At 35.2% G+C, this 16,467-nt stretch overlaps 2 protein-coding genes and 2 pseudogenes across 2 annotated transcripts; 2 read left to right on the top strand and 2 right to left on the bottom strand.

The window, feature by feature from the left end:
- Window positions 1-6,146: 6,146 nt before the first annotated feature.
- LOC110825012 (berberine bridge enzyme-like 8) lies at window positions 6,147-8,827 on the top strand. Its single transcript, XM_088211360.1, has 2 exons — window positions 6,147-6,909; window positions 7,723-8,827. The coding sequence occupies exons 1-2, from the start codon at window positions 6,204-6,206 to the stop codon at window positions 8,631-8,633; spliced, it is 1,617 nt and encodes a 538-aa protein (XP_088067486.1). The 5' UTR covers window positions 6,147-6,203; the 3' UTR covers window positions 8,634-8,827.
- A 215-nt stretch (window positions 8,828-9,042) lies between these two features.
- On the bottom strand, window positions 9,043-10,854 carry LOC110825014 (berberine bridge enzyme-like 4). Its single transcript, XM_022055483.2, has one exon. The coding sequence runs from the start codon at window positions 10,799-10,801 to the stop codon at window positions 9,152-9,154; it is 1,650 nt and encodes a 549-aa protein (XP_021911175.2). The 5' UTR covers window positions 10,802-10,854; the 3' UTR covers window positions 9,043-9,151.
- An 834-nt stretch (window positions 10,855-11,688) lies between these two features.
- Window positions 11,689-12,506, top strand: LOC148240306 (berberine bridge enzyme-like 8; annotated as a pseudogene).
- Window positions 12,507-13,965: 1,459 nt separating this feature from the next.
- Window positions 13,966-15,764, bottom strand: LOC110825035 (berberine bridge enzyme-like 4 pseudogene; annotated as a pseudogene).
- Between the last annotated feature and the right edge of the window lie 703 nt (window positions 15,765-16,467).

The raw sequence follows: 16,467 nt of genomic DNA, 5'->3' as shown, positions 1-16,467 counted from the left end.
TTTATAACAAATTCTTTTATCAATAATAAATCCTTCACCATCCACTTACCTCGGTGAAATTCATAAAACAGTATACGAAAGCAATAACATTATCATCATCATGAAATCATATATAAACTGTATAAGATAATACTTATCAAGCCTTTTGAAATTCAATCGTTACACAACATATTTTCCTCATTTACCAGCCCACTAGTATCCATGGGGATCCATAGGGGTCCCGCTACCCGTTAATCCTTAACACTTGAAATCAGATTCCAGGGCCGTCCCCATACCCCGTCCGGTATGGGTGCCAAAACTATAAACCTCATTACCCCGTCCGGTATGAGGGTGAAACGGGTCGTCCCCATACCCCGTCCGGTATGGACGCCAAAACACATAAGATCTCCATACCCCGTCCGGTATGGGAGACCACAATCCCGGTAGGGTTCCCTACGGACCCGGTCCGTCCACCATCTCCCAGGATATCTAGTCAGGCTGACCCCATTATACAATTACCCATTTACATAATCTTTCATTCTCTTTTTCCTCAGTCAGCATCATTAATCCACATACAAACAAGCAAAACGGTAATTTATGCCAAACAGACAACATACAGCATCAATATCCCAGTCATTCAATTCATAATCAATAAAACAGTAAAATATGCACACAAAACTATAAAATGAAAACATCAAACCTCATACTGCATTTTAAACTGTAAAATATGCCAAATAACAGTTAACCGATAAACACACTAGACTCGAGCTCCATTAGTGACCTTAAGCAATTTCACACATTCGTTGATTCAAGAAATACCGTTTTATCATTGTTGAACTTTAATACTGTGATAGGAAATAGGGTGAGGGGTCCTTACTCGTTTCGGGGTCCGAACACGGCTTCACAGTGCGCCTACAGGCTATCCCTAATTTTCCCTGAATTTCTCCGGGGAACTGAAACGCACTACTGGTACCTGCACGTGTTCCAAAAAATCGCAAATTAGGCCCAGGGCCCCTTTTTGGCCAATATCGCAATTCCGGCACGGCGGCTCCGCCGTGCTCCGGCGACGGCAATTTGCCTCGGTTTGGCAGTTTTCGGCCGTTTCCGGTCGAATTCGGCCACACTTGCATCAGTCCTTGCGATAAAACAACCCTAGGGCCCTCGGGGGGCCAAAAAATTATGGAAAACCGAAGCTTACCGGCGACGGTGCTCTCGGGTGCGGCGACTCTCCAGTGAAGTTCGTGTTTTGGATTCGACTCTGATCAACCTGTAGAGAAAAGAATGGTGATCACGGTGATATAAAAATTGCATCAAACGGAGGCCGGGAAGGGCCTCATCGGAGGCAAAAATCGAGAAGGGGCGCGGCGGTGCCGCTGGGTTTTGGCTGTGTTTTCCGGCCGTTTGGCCGGGATTTTGGCTCCGATTTGGCCACAGGGGAAATCAACGTGGAAAAACGAGTCGGGGGTATGAAATTTACCTCGATCGGCGGTCGGAAATATCCCCGGTGCGGCAGCGGGCGGCGGCGGCCGGCGTCTCCGACGTCTTCTCCGGCGAGGGCAGGCGGCTAGGGTTTTTGTGGTCAGGTGTGGGGGTTCTATTTATACCCTTTTGCCTTTTGATCTCAGCCGTCTATTTTGTTTTAATCTGGGCTGTCCGTTTTTGATTGAATCTGGGCCGTCCGTGCGATTGCATCTGGGCCATCCGTACGCACGCTTGATCTGGGCCGTCCGATCGCGCGTACATGGATCGCCAACGTGGCCCGTCCCCGGTCGATGTAGTTTTGCCACGTGGCAGGTCCTGGTTGGCTGGGACTGCTGACTGGGTCTGCTGACGTGGCTGCTGACGTGGCGTTTTTTTTTAACTCTAATTAAAATAATTAATAATAAAATAATAAATTTTTTTTTTTAAATTTCCGGGCGTTACAAGTATCATCTACAATTGTAACTCGACCTATCGTCCTAAAAAAGATTGGTAGAAAGACTAATTTAATTGATTTAAATCCTATTTAATGTGGGTGAGTTTCAAAAATGAGTCTGGCGTATGCGTTAAGTGGCAAAGTAATAGTCTAATATTAGTATGACACTAATTATAATTCTAGTTTACAAATGAAATATTTTTTTATCTTGTTAAATGATTTTTTAGGGAGAAAGAGAAAGTGTAATACCCGAGTCCAGAATTTGGTCCGATATCAATTTTAACATTTTCAATTATATAAAAATTTGTTTTTAAATTAATTTATTTTAAATTTTGTTGAATTTATAGAAAATAATAGGTTATGGATAAAAATAAAAAATAATTTTGAAAAAAAAAGAGTGAAAATTTGGGTTCATATGATGTTTTTGAAAGAAAAATTAGAAACAAAGGATCAGAGTGCAATAGAAAAAATTGTGTCACGTAGGACCGTCCAGTCAGCAACATCGACGAACCGGAGCACGCTGCGTGGCGAGGCATATTGACGTCGGTGCCACGCGGGCGATCTGCTTGCATCGCGATCAGATGACCCAGGATTGATCCTGCGCACGTGGATAACCCAAATTTATTTTTTCTTTAAACGTGATCAGACGTTCGAGATCAAATTGTGATGGACGGTTCATATTTATTTTCTCCTTAAATTCAATCGGATAGTCGAGATCAAATCGTGATGGACGGTTTAGATTTATTTCCTCCTTAAGCGCGATCGAACGAACGAGATCGATCGCTATGGATGGTCCAGATCAAAACAGGATGAGTATAAATACCCCGCATCACACGAGAATCCAAACCCTAGCCGCCAGACCTCGCCAGAGAAGAAAAACCAGACGCCGAAGAAGGAGGCCGATCACCGTCTCACGGGGCTACCGCCGACCACCAAAAGAGGTAAAAATTTTCCCTACCAGTTCAAAATTTGATTCTGAGCACCCCCTAGCCAAATCGGAGCAAAAAAGATGGCAGGTGAGCCATAAATCGTGGGTGAAGCTCGGTAGTGCCCCCGCGACCAAAGTCCTAAAACCCTTCCGATGAGCCCCTTCTCGTTTTTATTTTACGTAATTTTTGATTATTGTGTTCATTGTCATTTTCTGTGCAGGTTGGTCGAAGAAAGAACCTTAGTCGCGAAGGAGAACCGGCGGAGCCGCCGCACCCGGAGGTCCCCCCGCCTGTGAGTTCGATTTTCTATGGTTTTTGGGCCAACCAAGGCCCCTGACGTATTTTTTTGTAAGGATATGGCCAAAATCGCCCAAAAAAGAGACCAAAATCGGCTAGGCCGAGGCAAACCGCCGCTGTGGGCGGTGGAGATGGCGCTGGAGCACGGCAACACCACCGTGCCGGAACTCCAAAATTGACTAGAACGAGTTTTGGACACCAATTTTGGATTTATAGGGTATTTTTAGGTATGTGACAAGTGTTTTGATTTCCGCAGAGAAAATTCAAGAAATCCAGTACATATTAAGAAGCCTAGTAGATAGTGCAGTGTCTCGAAACATCGATCCGGGTAAGGATCCCTTACCATTTTCTCCGTTACAGCAAATTGAGATTTAATAATCGATAATTGTATGTTTTATGAAAAATTAGAGAACCCTAAAAATAATTATAGGTCACTAGTGGAGGTAGAACTGGTTAGTTCACGATCGTTTTGATTTCTTATTTATTTTTCTTTATTACCAATATTTGTTTACTATTATACTGTTCGTAACTGAATTGATGGTTTTTAGGGTCTTTTTGGTTATTTAGTTATTTGTTTCCCTTGTATTGTTTGTCAGTATTTCGGTCATTGGTTATTTAGCTGTGTTAAACTATATTATTATTTAAGTGAACTGTGAGTGTAAGATGAGATATGATTATTGCGTAGTTGATTGTTATACTGATGAAAATTTATATGGAAAAGACTTACTATGTACTCGGGAAAGGGTGGACAGACCCAGTATATAGAGAACTCTACCGTGAACGTTACCTCAGTCGGACAGGGTTGGAAAATCCATTACCAGTAAGGTTTAGGATATATGATTCACCCTCATACCGGACGGGGTATCGAGATTATTTGACATCCATTACCGGACGGAGTATGGGGAGGATAAGTTAATTTTTTAACTGAATATTGGGTTCACGAGTAGGAGGACATCCCTATGACCTCCATGGATACCAGTAAGCAGAAAAAAAATGAAAAGTGATCGTTTCTTGTTATCTTATATGTGATAATGAAAAGTGTATGAATATGATTTTTATAGGTTATTTTTAGAAAAAAAACTTGTTACGTAAATACAGAATAAATGACTTTTTTATAGTAAATGAATTTACATAAATTAAGGGATCCATTGGTTGTTTTTCTGATTTTTATCAATCTTCAATTTACTGTATCTGTTATTAGTGTGATATTCTTATTAGGGTAATGTAACTCATCATTTCATTAACTATTTCAGATCAAGATGATTAAGATCCAGATCTCGATTAACAAGAGGGTCATGAATAGTTCATCATCTGGACTCTCTTCAAAAGGTAGTGAAGGTCGTTATAGGCTTCTTAGCTATTTGCTTTTCTTTTATTTCTTTAATTTTTGTTATTATTTTAGAATAGATATTCTCGTATCTTTATTGCGTATTCTAAATTATTGTGTAAGGAATATAAACTCTAATTCTATCATTTCGTTTTTACATTTAATTTACGAATTTATTTTTATTTAAGTTTCGAATCTCTACAGAAAGTGACTCAACATATGGGGTATCATGTGTTAGGAGCGTAAAATGAGATGAAAAAATAATGATACATAGTGAACAGAGAGAGTTTGAAGAATAAGAACTTAGTTATAATAAAACTTCAGTCTTAGACAAAACTTAATGTAGTCTTCTAGTCTTCCGTGCCTCTCACATGAAAAAATATGTACCAAAAAATCAAGTTTATCATAATAACTTACTTGAGATAATTCAGTATGGGCAGATAAAAGTAGAACACTTCAAATATTTATGGAAGTAAAAAAAAAAAGTTTTAGAGGCATGACAAACAAGTTAAATAGTTTCTAGTGCAATGATCGAACCTAAATCTTGATAAAGTCACATTAGGAGGATGCAGTTTACCTGAAGGTCGATCCCTGATAAAGATTGCTTTTAATGGAGAGGGTATTGTCAGGAACTCTACTAATATAGATGAATGAAATAAGGAGGTGAAGGGGAATAAGTTCACAGGTTAAAAGGATAGTAAGTTCTTAAGCTTCAAGAATCTAAATAAGATAAGTTGAATGAACAGGTTTGTGGAGAATAAGTTCTTAAACTTCAAGAATCTGAGTAAGATAAGTTGGACAGCTAGGTTTGTGTATTTAAGTTAATTTGTACTAAGTTCAATAACTTAGTAAACCAAGTCGGATAATTTGAGATCGACTTTCTCTTTTAGATCCGTTACTTTGATTCGACCATATCCCCTCACAAAGTCAACAAAAACCATAAACTTACTCGAGAATGTGTAAGTGAAATCATGAATGAAAAGTCAAATCCCTCTAAATAGTCCTTTTATATTCGTCATATATCGTCCACAATATATCCACGAGGATTTCTTATTTATGCAAATTTAATTAATAGAAGCAAGTAATTAACAAAAATATTAGAGAGAATATTAATAGGAGAAAATAAATTAAGAGCAAAGTTACCCAATACTAAGTTCAATGTATAGACATTGAATTCATCTTATATTCTGTTTAATACATATATATATTTATACACATATAATTAATTTAATTAATAATATTATTAATAATAAATCATTATTATGTTAAATTTCTAAGACTACAAAACAAAAAAGAGATCAAACTGTCCCATTGTTCCCTACAAAGCCATTTACTTACGTGAGATATATCTTATCATCATTGAGTACGTGTGCATGACAAGTGCACAGATATTGCAGATTATGAAATACCAACGTATGTATGTATATATATATATATATATATATATATATAATAACGTACAAGATCATTAACAAAAGGCAGCTTCCTCTAATAATTTGTTAATTATTGATCCTGGTAATCATCCTCTCGAATGTCAAAGGCTAATTATCTTACGTTTTATAACTTTGAATGTTCTTAGTCAAATTTAATCAGGCCGCAAATATCACTTGCGTGATCATCTTTATATTTATATCCAAACAAAACACGCCTTTATATAATATACTATATTTACAATTTATATATATACATATATATATAGGGTAAACTCATCTTACATCTTCATAAAATTCCAAACCCAGGACTCAATTAACCAAAAATGGGAACTTCAATTCCACAACCAATAGTAGGATTTCTAATCTTGTCAGCCATTGTTACAGTCTTCTTAGTTCCTTCAGCTTCTGGTTCATCATCATCAGCTCATGAGAAGTTTATTCATTGCCTGTCAACTCATGCTTCTCCTTCTCATCCAATCTCCACAGCCATTTTCACACCTCGAAACACTTCTTACTCCACTGTTCTACAAAACTACATAAGAAACCTAAGATTCAACACCTCAACTACACCTAAACCCTTCCTAATCGTCACCGCATTGCATGAATCTCACGTTCGAGCTGCCATTCTCTGCGGCCAGAAGTATGACTTGCAGATGAAAATCAGAAGCGGCGGACACGATTACGAGGGCACATCTTACGTGGCCTCCGTTCCTTTCTTCGTCCTCGACATGTTTAATCTTAGAGGTATCGAAATTGACATAGAGAAGGAGACTGCTTGGGTTGAAACTGGTGCAACTTTGGGGGAAGTGTATTTTAGAATTGCAGAGAAGAGCAGAATTCATGGGTTTCCAGCTGGTGTTTGCCCTACTGTGGGCGTTGGAGGACATTTTGGTGGAGCTGGGTATGGTAATATGATGAGGAAATATGGGTTGACTGTTGATAATATAGTTGATGCAAAAATGGTGGATGTGAAGGGGAGAATTCTTGACAGAAAATCCATGGGGGAAGATCTCTTCTGGGCTATTACTGGTAGGTAGAGTGGATGATATTTGAATACATTTATATATTCATTAATTAAATGATACATATACATATACATCAATTATAACATAATATAAATAATTCTTAAAGGATGAAATGTATAAAAACATTTTCGAACTCAAAATTTACGATTTTTTAAAAAGAAAAAAAGTTTATCAAACATTCAGTAAAAGAAGTAGTTTATCCAAACAATGATTAGATTAACTAACACTAGATAATTTATCAGATAATATACATACATACATATATATATATATATATATACTTGGTGATTACTGGCTTAGAAAAATATAAAATTGACTAATTCGATATCAAATTGAGAGTTCTATTCAAATAGACATTTTGTCAAAACTAATAATCTTGTTTAAGAAAAAAAAATCATTTCTTTTTCAAAAATTATTGTTGCGTATATGTTCTTAATCTGGGTCATCTAAAATTGATAATTTTTTTAAAAAAAATTGAAACGGAAGATTCTTTTTTGGTCAAAACATCGGAATAGTATTAAATGATAACATACGAAATAATTTTATAAGTTTAAAGACCAAACTATAATTAAAAATGTAATATTAAAATAATGATTTGCGTTATTCAGGTAGCCATTATTCGTCTCAATTCATTATATTAATTATTTTGAAAATCTCAAAATATCTTTTATAATTATTTAAAAAAATTATCCTATTTGCACGCATCGAACTCACAATTTTTTATTTTTATACTAATGAAACAAAAAATATTTAATTATTTAATTAAGTTAACCCGATGAGTATTTTTGGTAAACTAAATTGGCGTCTAAAATTACAGGCGGAGGAGGAGCAAGCTTTGGCGTCGTTCTTTCTTATAAAATTAAGTTGGTTCGAGTCCCAGAAGTAGTGACAGTCTTTCGAGTTCAAAGAACTCTCGAACAAAACCTTACCCACATTGTCGATCGCTACCAACATGTAGCTTCTCACTTAGATGACAACCTCTTCGTTAGGCTCACTATGGATGTTGTAAACACTAGTGGCCAAACTGGTAAAAAGACTGCAAGAGGAACATTCCTCTCCTTGTTCCTTGGTGACTCCAAAACTCTCCTCTCCATCATGAACCAGAGCTTTCCTGAATTGGGTCTGGTCCAATCTGATTGCATCCAAACTAGCTGGATCCAATCAGTTCTTTTCTGGACCAACTTCGCTATTGACTCACCCGAGCTCTTACTCAACCGCACCCCACCATCGGTCACTTTTCTGAAGAGGAAATCAGACTATGTGAAGCAACCAATTCCGAGGGAGAAGTTAGATGATATCTGGAAGAAGATGATTGAATTGGAAGCTGTGATGTTAACTTTCAACCCTTATGGTGGGAAAATGGCTGAGATTCCTTCGACCGCAAGTCCTTTTCCTCATAGAGCTGGAAATCTATGGAAGTTTCAGTATGCCACAAACTGGAACGAAGGAGGGATTGAAACTACAAATCACTTCATAGATTTAACAAGGGAGCTTCATAAGTTCATGACTCCCTTTGTTTCCAAGAACCCACGGCAGGCATTCTTTAACTACAAGGATCTTGACATTGGCATCAACCATAATGGGAGGTTTAGTTTCTGGGAAGGAAGAGTTTATGGGGTGAAGTACTTCAAGGAGAATTTCAATAGGCTGGTGAAAATTAAGACTGAGGTTGATCCTGCTAATTTCTTTAGACATGAACAAAGCATCCCAACATTACCACATAATTAGGTCACTTTTATAAAGGAGATTGTGACCAAGATACTTAGTGGTTGGCCAAGATTGGTCATAAATATATTGTAATTTACTTACGATTCTGAATGTTTATCGTTCATTTGTAATTATAAATATGTCTATGTATGAACTCGTACTTCCACTCTATACCAAAAAAATAAATTAGTCATTTATTGACATAATTATTGAAATTAATCTTACATTAGATTTCAATATATATTAGGTTACATGCAGTACCATATGACTTCAATCATGTACTTAAATAATTCGGTTTGTCTAATATTAAGTTCCAAATTTTATATAATTATATATATACTCACTTTAAAATTTTTTGAGTTTTAAAAAATATTTTGAACGAACAAATCATATTTACAAAGTCTTTTAATTCATTTGTTCTTCCGAAAAGCGTAGTAACTATTGAAATTAACATATTAATTATTTTTGTAATCATACTTATTTAAATTGATATTAAAACTGTAACGTGATACAGTGATTTGTATACAGAGCAAATGGAATTATAGTTCATAAGAACTTTTCACTAAGCCTTCACCAAAATGGAACAGGGGTGGAATGCTTTGTTCATTCTTAAAGAAATTATCAGGATCCACCATGGCCTTCACCAAAGCCATTCTCTTGAAATTACCCTTGAAGTATTTGAACCCATAAACTGTAGCATCTTCAAAGTTGGTGCCATTGCTTGAGCCACTACCAATGTCAAGATCTCTGTAATTTAGAAAAGCTTCTCTGGGTTGGCTTGTCACATAAGGAGTGACAGCATTGTAAAACTTTCTTATAAGACTTAAATACTTTGGTGTTGCCTGGTTTCCTTCTTGTGTCCACGAAACCGAGTGTAGAATCTTGAAGATTACTCCTGCTCGGTGTGGAAATGGTGTTTCGGATTCTGTAATCTCCTCCATTCTTCCTCCATAAGGATTCCATTGCATCCAAAACCCTTTTATTTCCATCATTAACTTCCATATGGTTTCCAAATCTTCCTTCGAGATCACCTTCCTTACATAATCAGACTTATTCTTTGACATGGCTTTGATCGTTGATACTCTTTGAAGTAAAACATCGATGGAGGTCCCGTTAGGGAATCCAAACCAAAAAAGAGTCGATTCAATCCACTTCATTTCAATGCAATCATTTCTTTGTAAACCCAATTCTGGAAAATCTCTGTTTAGCAATTCAAGAAGCCGATCCGTTTGCCCAAGAAAATGGCCAATGAAAGAAATATTTACTGTCTTCTGACCATTATCACCGTTCACAACTTGTGGCATAACCCTAATGAAGAGATCCTTGTCAAGTTTTGAAGCAACTTGTTGCCATTTATAGACTATGTCAGTAGCTCCTTGCTTTAGGGTTCTCACCACATTGAAGACGGTGACTTTGGGTGGAACACGAACAAGCTTTATCTTCCACGAAAGGATAACACCAAAGCTTGCTCCACCACCACCTCTAATCGCCCAAAACAAGTCTTCCCCCATTGATTTCCTGTCAAGAATCCTACCATTTGCATCAACTAATTGGGCATCGATGATGTTATCAATCGACAATCCATACTTTCTTATCAATGTCCCATATCCACCTCCACTAAAATGGCCACCGGCGCCTAAAGTGGTACAAACTCCTGCAGGGAAGGCATGGAAATCACTTTTCTCTGCAATTCTATAATATAACTCCCCGGTTGTCGCTCCTGCTTGAACCCAAGCAGTCTCGCTCGCTATATCCACATCGATTGCACGAAGATTAAACATGTCAAGGATGACAAATGGGACAAAAGAGACATACGAGAGACCTTCAAAGTCATGTCCACCACTTCGGATTCTGATCTGTATGTTGTTTTTCTTACCACAAATAACAGTTGCCTGCACGTGGGCGTCCTCTAAAGCAGCGATAATGGCCAAGGGTTTTGGAGTTTCAGGAGTCCAGAACCTGAGATTGTTTGCATAAGCCTCGTAAATGGATTGGAAAGAAGGGTCGGATGGAGTGAAAATAGCTTTAGAGACTGATTGATTAGATGGGGATTGAAGAAGACAATTGAGGAATGAACCAAAAGATGAATCTGGCGATGATGTTGCTGATCTCGAAATCGAAATCAAGAAGAAAACCAGAATTGAAACTGTGGGAAAGATTGAATTTTGTTTCATCTTGAGGAGAGACATTTTCTCTTTTCTTCTGTCACAACTCCTTTTGCATGCAAGTTTACGGGTTCTTCACATATATATATATATATATACACAGATATAGTTGTATTAGTTGAGAGATAAAGAAAATTTGATCAAGAAAAGTTCAACCCATCACATCCCAGTCTATGTATTTTAAACGTACACACCAACTATAATTCCTTGTTGGAGCTAGAAAACCAAAACCAACGTATGAAATTTTGAAACTTGTGAGCACGTACGTGTTAGCTGGTCAATTGAATCAATTATGTTAAGTATGAAAGCATACTTAGTTGCTTATGTTAATTGATTATTACTGTCTTAAATTACACTAAATGCGCCATTAATAGGATCCATATATATATATATATATATATATATATAGGCTAATTAAAGTTACTAAAATTCCAAATTAAAAGTTTTATTCAAATAAAATCATAATTAATTAATGCATGTGCTAGAAAAATTAAAGTATTTCTCATGACGTATATATTTGAAATTGTGAAGATATGTCATATTCTTATTTGACAAGTCAACGGAGGAAATTTAATATAAGTATTTTATGTATATATATATATATATATATATATTAAAAAATTAACCTACTTTATGTAAATGGTTCATCTAGAATCTCTCTCTCTCTATATATATATATATATACATATTTGGTGATTACTGGTTTAGAAAAATTTAAGATTGATTTATTTCATACGAAGATGAGAGTACTTTCCAAATAATCTTGTTTTAGTTAGGTCACTAATTGTATTATATGTATAGATAAGGTAGGTTAATTTTTTAATTTATGTTAATTTCATCTTTTTAGTTATAATTTTTGAAAATTACTTTTATTTTCTCCCCGAAAAAAAAAAATAAAATCGAAGTAACATATGCATAGTAATAATAATGTTTACATTTAAATATATGTATGCGTAAATAAAAAATAAAAGTTGAAAATATTTTTATATACTAAATACAAAATTCTCATGTTAACTCAAAATAACATAAATGAAAAAATAATTTTATCACAATGTTAATCTAAGATTAATATGTAACATATCTTAAAAACAGTTAAAAAGCATTTAGTGTTGTTAAATTACAGGTGGAGAAAGAGTAAGCTTTGGCATCGTTCTTGCTTATAAAATTAGGTTGGTCGAGTTCCAGAGGTTCTGACAGTCTTTCGAGTTCAAAGGACTCTTGAATAAAACTTTATCCACATCGGAGATCCCCACCAACATGTAGCTTTTCACTTGAATGACAACCTCTCAACTACGCTCATTGTGGATGTTGTATACAAGTGCCCATATTAGTAAAAAGACTACAAGAAGAACATTCCTCTCCTTGTTGCTTGGTGACTTTGAAACTCTCCTCTCCATCATGAATCAAAGCTTCCTTGAGCTAAGTCTAGTCCAATCTAATTGCATCCAGACTATTTGGATCCAGTTAGTTTTTTTTTTTTTTTTGGACTAGCTTTAATATTTATACAATCGAGACTGTCTTGCTCAACTGTACCCCACAATTATTCATTTTTCTTAAGAATAAATCAGACAATGTGAAACAACCAATTTGAAGAGAGAAGTTAGACGAGATTTGGAAGAAGATGATTAAACTAGAGGCTCTAGTATTAACTTTCAACCTTTATGGTGAAAAATTGGATGAGATTCGTTTGAACGCAAGTCCTTTTCCTCATAGAGCTAGAAATCTATAAAAGTTTCAATATACTACCAACTGAAATGAAGGAGGGATTGAAACTACAAATCATTTAATAAATTTAACGAGGAAGCTTCATAAGTTCATGACTCCTTCTATCTCCAAGAAGCTAAGACAGACATTGTTTAACTACAAAGATCTTGACATTGACGTCAATCACAATGGGAGATTTTAGTTTCCAGGAAGGAAGAGTTTATGGGGTGAAGTACTTCGAGGAGAATTTTAATAGGTTGGTGAAAATTAAGACTAAGTTACCACATAATTAGGTAAGTTTATAAAAGAGATAGTGACCAAGGTCCTTAGTGGTTGGCTAAGATTGGTCATAAACTTTGAGTAATTTACTTATAATTCTGAATGTTTATCATTTATATATGATTATAAATATGTCTATGTATGATTTTATACTTTTTCTCTATATGCAGAAAATAAATTAGTCATTTATTGACATACTTATTGGAATTAATCTTACATTAGATTTAATTGTACAATGATCCAAAAATTTGTTAATTTAATTTCGATATATGTTGGGTTACATGCAGTACTATATGACTTTAATCATGTACTTACATAATTTCGTTTGGCTAATATTAAGTTTCAAATTTATATAATTAACAACAAGTTCACCTATCTCAATCTGTATAATCATAAACTAAGTTATTTAATAAGATGAATAATCATTAGATTAATCCTATTTGTTGTGTATGTTGCACAGCCCATTTGAGTATTTATATAGGTATATGGAAGAGAGTTCTTCATGAAAGATTTGAATCCAAGTCCTCCATTAAGGACTCCTTGAGTTAGTCAGTTTCTAATAAGGGTTTATTTCACTAGTTAGAGGAGTTATTTCACTAAATTCTGAAGTTACGCAAGAGGGGCATCGGACAAAGCATCGTTCTCCCTTCGTGACTCTGATTGACTTAGAATGGATCCCTATGTTACCTTTGAAAATATAATCTTTTCGTCTGTATACGATCCTTAATTAATTTTAGATGTCACAAATCTACTAATAGTATATGTAAAAAAATGCGAGTTATCTTAATATATATATTTTTTAAAATTTAATATGTTTTAATTCATTAATGTATTTTAATGAGTTTTCTCATATGATATAGATTGAATAATGTAAAATATTTGATGTTTTTACTCGTCTCTGACACTATTAAGTTAATTCTTAAATGTTTAGTATACGTGTTTTTCTATATTTTTGTCGTGATTGTTTGTTTATTTTCAAATGTATATATAATTTTTTTTAGTAAAATTCATATTTAAAAATTAATTATCGATGTAATATTTAAAAATTGCATAAAATATATAACACATAATTCTATTTTTTAGTAAAATTCATATTTTTTTAATAATATATAATCTACGTATAATCTGATTCACATAGTAGATTATATCTAATAATATATATATTTATTGTTAAAAGAAAAAAAAAGAAAAATTATTAAATACTCACAAATGAGTTATAAAATTTATATTTGAAATGAGCAAATTATATGTATAATTTTTTGACGCTAAGTTATAACATAATAGCGCGAGTTGTATAGAATAATAACTCGTAAAGGCTCTTCACTTGAGAGGTGGAACACTTTGTTCATTCTTGAAGAAATTATCAGGATCCACCATAGCCTTCACCAAAGCCAATCTCTTGAAATTACCCTTGAAGTATTTGAACCCATAAACTGCAGCATCTTCAAAGCTGGTTGCGCCATTGCTTGAGCCACCACCAATGTCAAGATCTCTGTAGTTTAGAAAAGATTCTCTGGGTTGGCTTGTCACATAAGGAGCAATTGAATTGTAAAAGTTTCTTATAAGACTTAAGTACTTGGGTGTTGCCTGGTTTCCTTCTTGTGTCCATGAAACCCAATGTTGAATCTTGAAGATGACTCCTGCTCGGTGTGGGAAAGGTGTTTCGGATTCTTGAATCTCCTCCATTCTTCCTCCATAAGGATTAAATTGCATCCGAAACCCTTCTATTTCTGTCATTAACTTCCATATGGTTTCCAAATCTTCCTTCGAGATCACCTTCCTTACATAATCAGACTTATTCTTCGACAAGGATTTGTTCTTTACTACTCGTTGAAGTAAAACATCGATAGAGGTCCCGTTAGGGAATCCAAACCAAAAAAGAGTGGATTCAATCCACTTCATTTCGATGCAATCATTTCGTTGTAAACCCAATTCTGGAAAATCTCTGTTCAGCAATTCAAGAAGTCGATCGGTTTGCCCAAGAAAATGGCCGATGAAAGCAATGTTAACTGTCTTCTGTCCATTATCACCATTCACAACTTGTGGCATAATCCTAATGAAGAGATCTTTATCAAGTTTTGGAGCAACTTGTTGCCATTTGTACACTACATCAGTAGCTCCTTGCTTTAGGGTTCTCGCCACATTGAAGACGGTGACTTTCGGTGGAACAGGAACAAGCTTTATCTTCCATGAAAGGATAACACCAAAGCTTGCTCCACCACCACCTCTAATCGCCCAAAACAAATCTTCCCCCATCAATTTCCTGTCAAGAATTCTACCATTTACATCGATTAATTGAGCATCGATGATATTATCAATCGACAAACCATACTTTCTTATCAATGTTCCATATCCACCTCCACTAAAATGGCCACCGGTGCCTAAAGTGGTACAAACTCCTGCAGGGAAGGCATGAACATCACTTTTCTCAGCAATTCTATAATATAACTCCCCGGTTGTTGCTCCTGCTTGAACCCAAGCAGTCTCGCTCGCTATATCCACATCGATTGCACGAAGATTAAACATGTCAAGGATGACAAATGGGACAAAAGAAACATAGGAGAGACCTTCATAGTCATGTCCACCACTTCGGATTCTGATTTGTATGTTATTTTTCTTAGCACAAACAACAGTTGCCTGCACGTGGACGTCCTCTAAAGCTGTGATAACGGCCAAGGGTTTTGGAGTTTCAGGAGTCCAGAACCTGAGATTGTTTGCATAGGCCTCGTAAATGGATTGGAAAGAAGAGTTGGATGGTGTGAAAATAGCTTTAGAGACTGACTGATCAGATGGGGATTGAAGAAGACAATTAAGGAATGAATCAAAATATGAATCCGGCGATGCTGTTGCTGATCTCGAAATTGAAATCAAGAAGAAAACTAGTATTGAAACTGTAGGAAAGATTGAATTTTGTTTCATCTTGAGGAGAGACATTTTCTCTTTTCTGCTATCCAACTCCTTTTGCATGCATGTTTACGGGTTCTTCACGTATATATATACATATATAATTCAACCCTTCACATCCTAATCTAGGTGTTATTTTAAACGTACACACCAACTATAATTACTTGTTGGAGCCTAGACAACCAAAACCAACGTATCAAATGCTTTATTGTGCGAAACGTATGAAGATTAAAATGTAAATGTTCTTAATAAACCAGATTCTTTTAATCATCCATTTACAGTTGACAGCATGCTTGATCTACCATTTTTAATTAATTATTACTGTATTAAATTATACTAAGTGCTTATTAATGACCAATTATATAGATATATATAACGTTACACAATCATAACCATATACAGGTATTTGTAGTGTATGCAGTGGGTTCGAAAGACTGTTCAGAAATGGTTGTTAAATAAAATTGTTTTTAATTATAATTTATTAGGTATTTAGAAAAAAAAAAATAGTTATTAAAAGTGATGTCAATTTAAAAAATAGATCCCGAGTATTTGATTAAAATAATTGGTTATACTAAAATATATCAAAAGAAGTATCGAAATTACACCAGTTTCTATAAGCCGCCCCTAGTTCTATCCATGCTCGGATACCATACAAGGCTTCAGTATTCAACTTGAACGCACCTACTTACGACATCATTCAAAACAGAAACGTTTCTATACTCTAAATGACATAGAGTCATTAAGAGATCATCAAACTACCTAACTTACGATTATAATTTATACACTAAGGACTAAGGTTCAAT

Source organism: Carica papaya, chromosome 9, assembly GCF_054855325.1.
Source record: "Carica papaya isolate Zhongbai chromosome 9, ASM5485532v1, whole genome shotgun sequence".
NCBI classification, from domain to species: domain Eukaryota; kingdom Viridiplantae; phylum Streptophyta; class Magnoliopsida; order Brassicales; family Caricaceae; genus Carica; species Carica papaya.
This window is presented reverse-complemented; position numbering and strand designations above follow the sequence as displayed.

What these genes read in the sequence shown, in the direction of transcription:
- LOC110825012 (XM_088211360.1), top strand. Translation starts at nt 6,204, where the DNA reads ATGGGAACTTCAATTCCACAACCAATAGTAGGATTTCTAATCTTGTCA. An exon ending in TCTCTTCTGGGCTATTACTG is followed by an intron (nt 6,910 to 7,722) that starts GTAGGTAGAGTG and finishes CTAAAATTACAG; the next exon opens with GCGGAGGAGGAGCAAGCTTT.
- LOC110825014 (XM_022055483.2), bottom strand. Translation starts at nt 10,801, where the DNA reads ATGTCTCTCCTCAAGATGAAACAAAATTCAATCTTTCCCACAGTTTCA.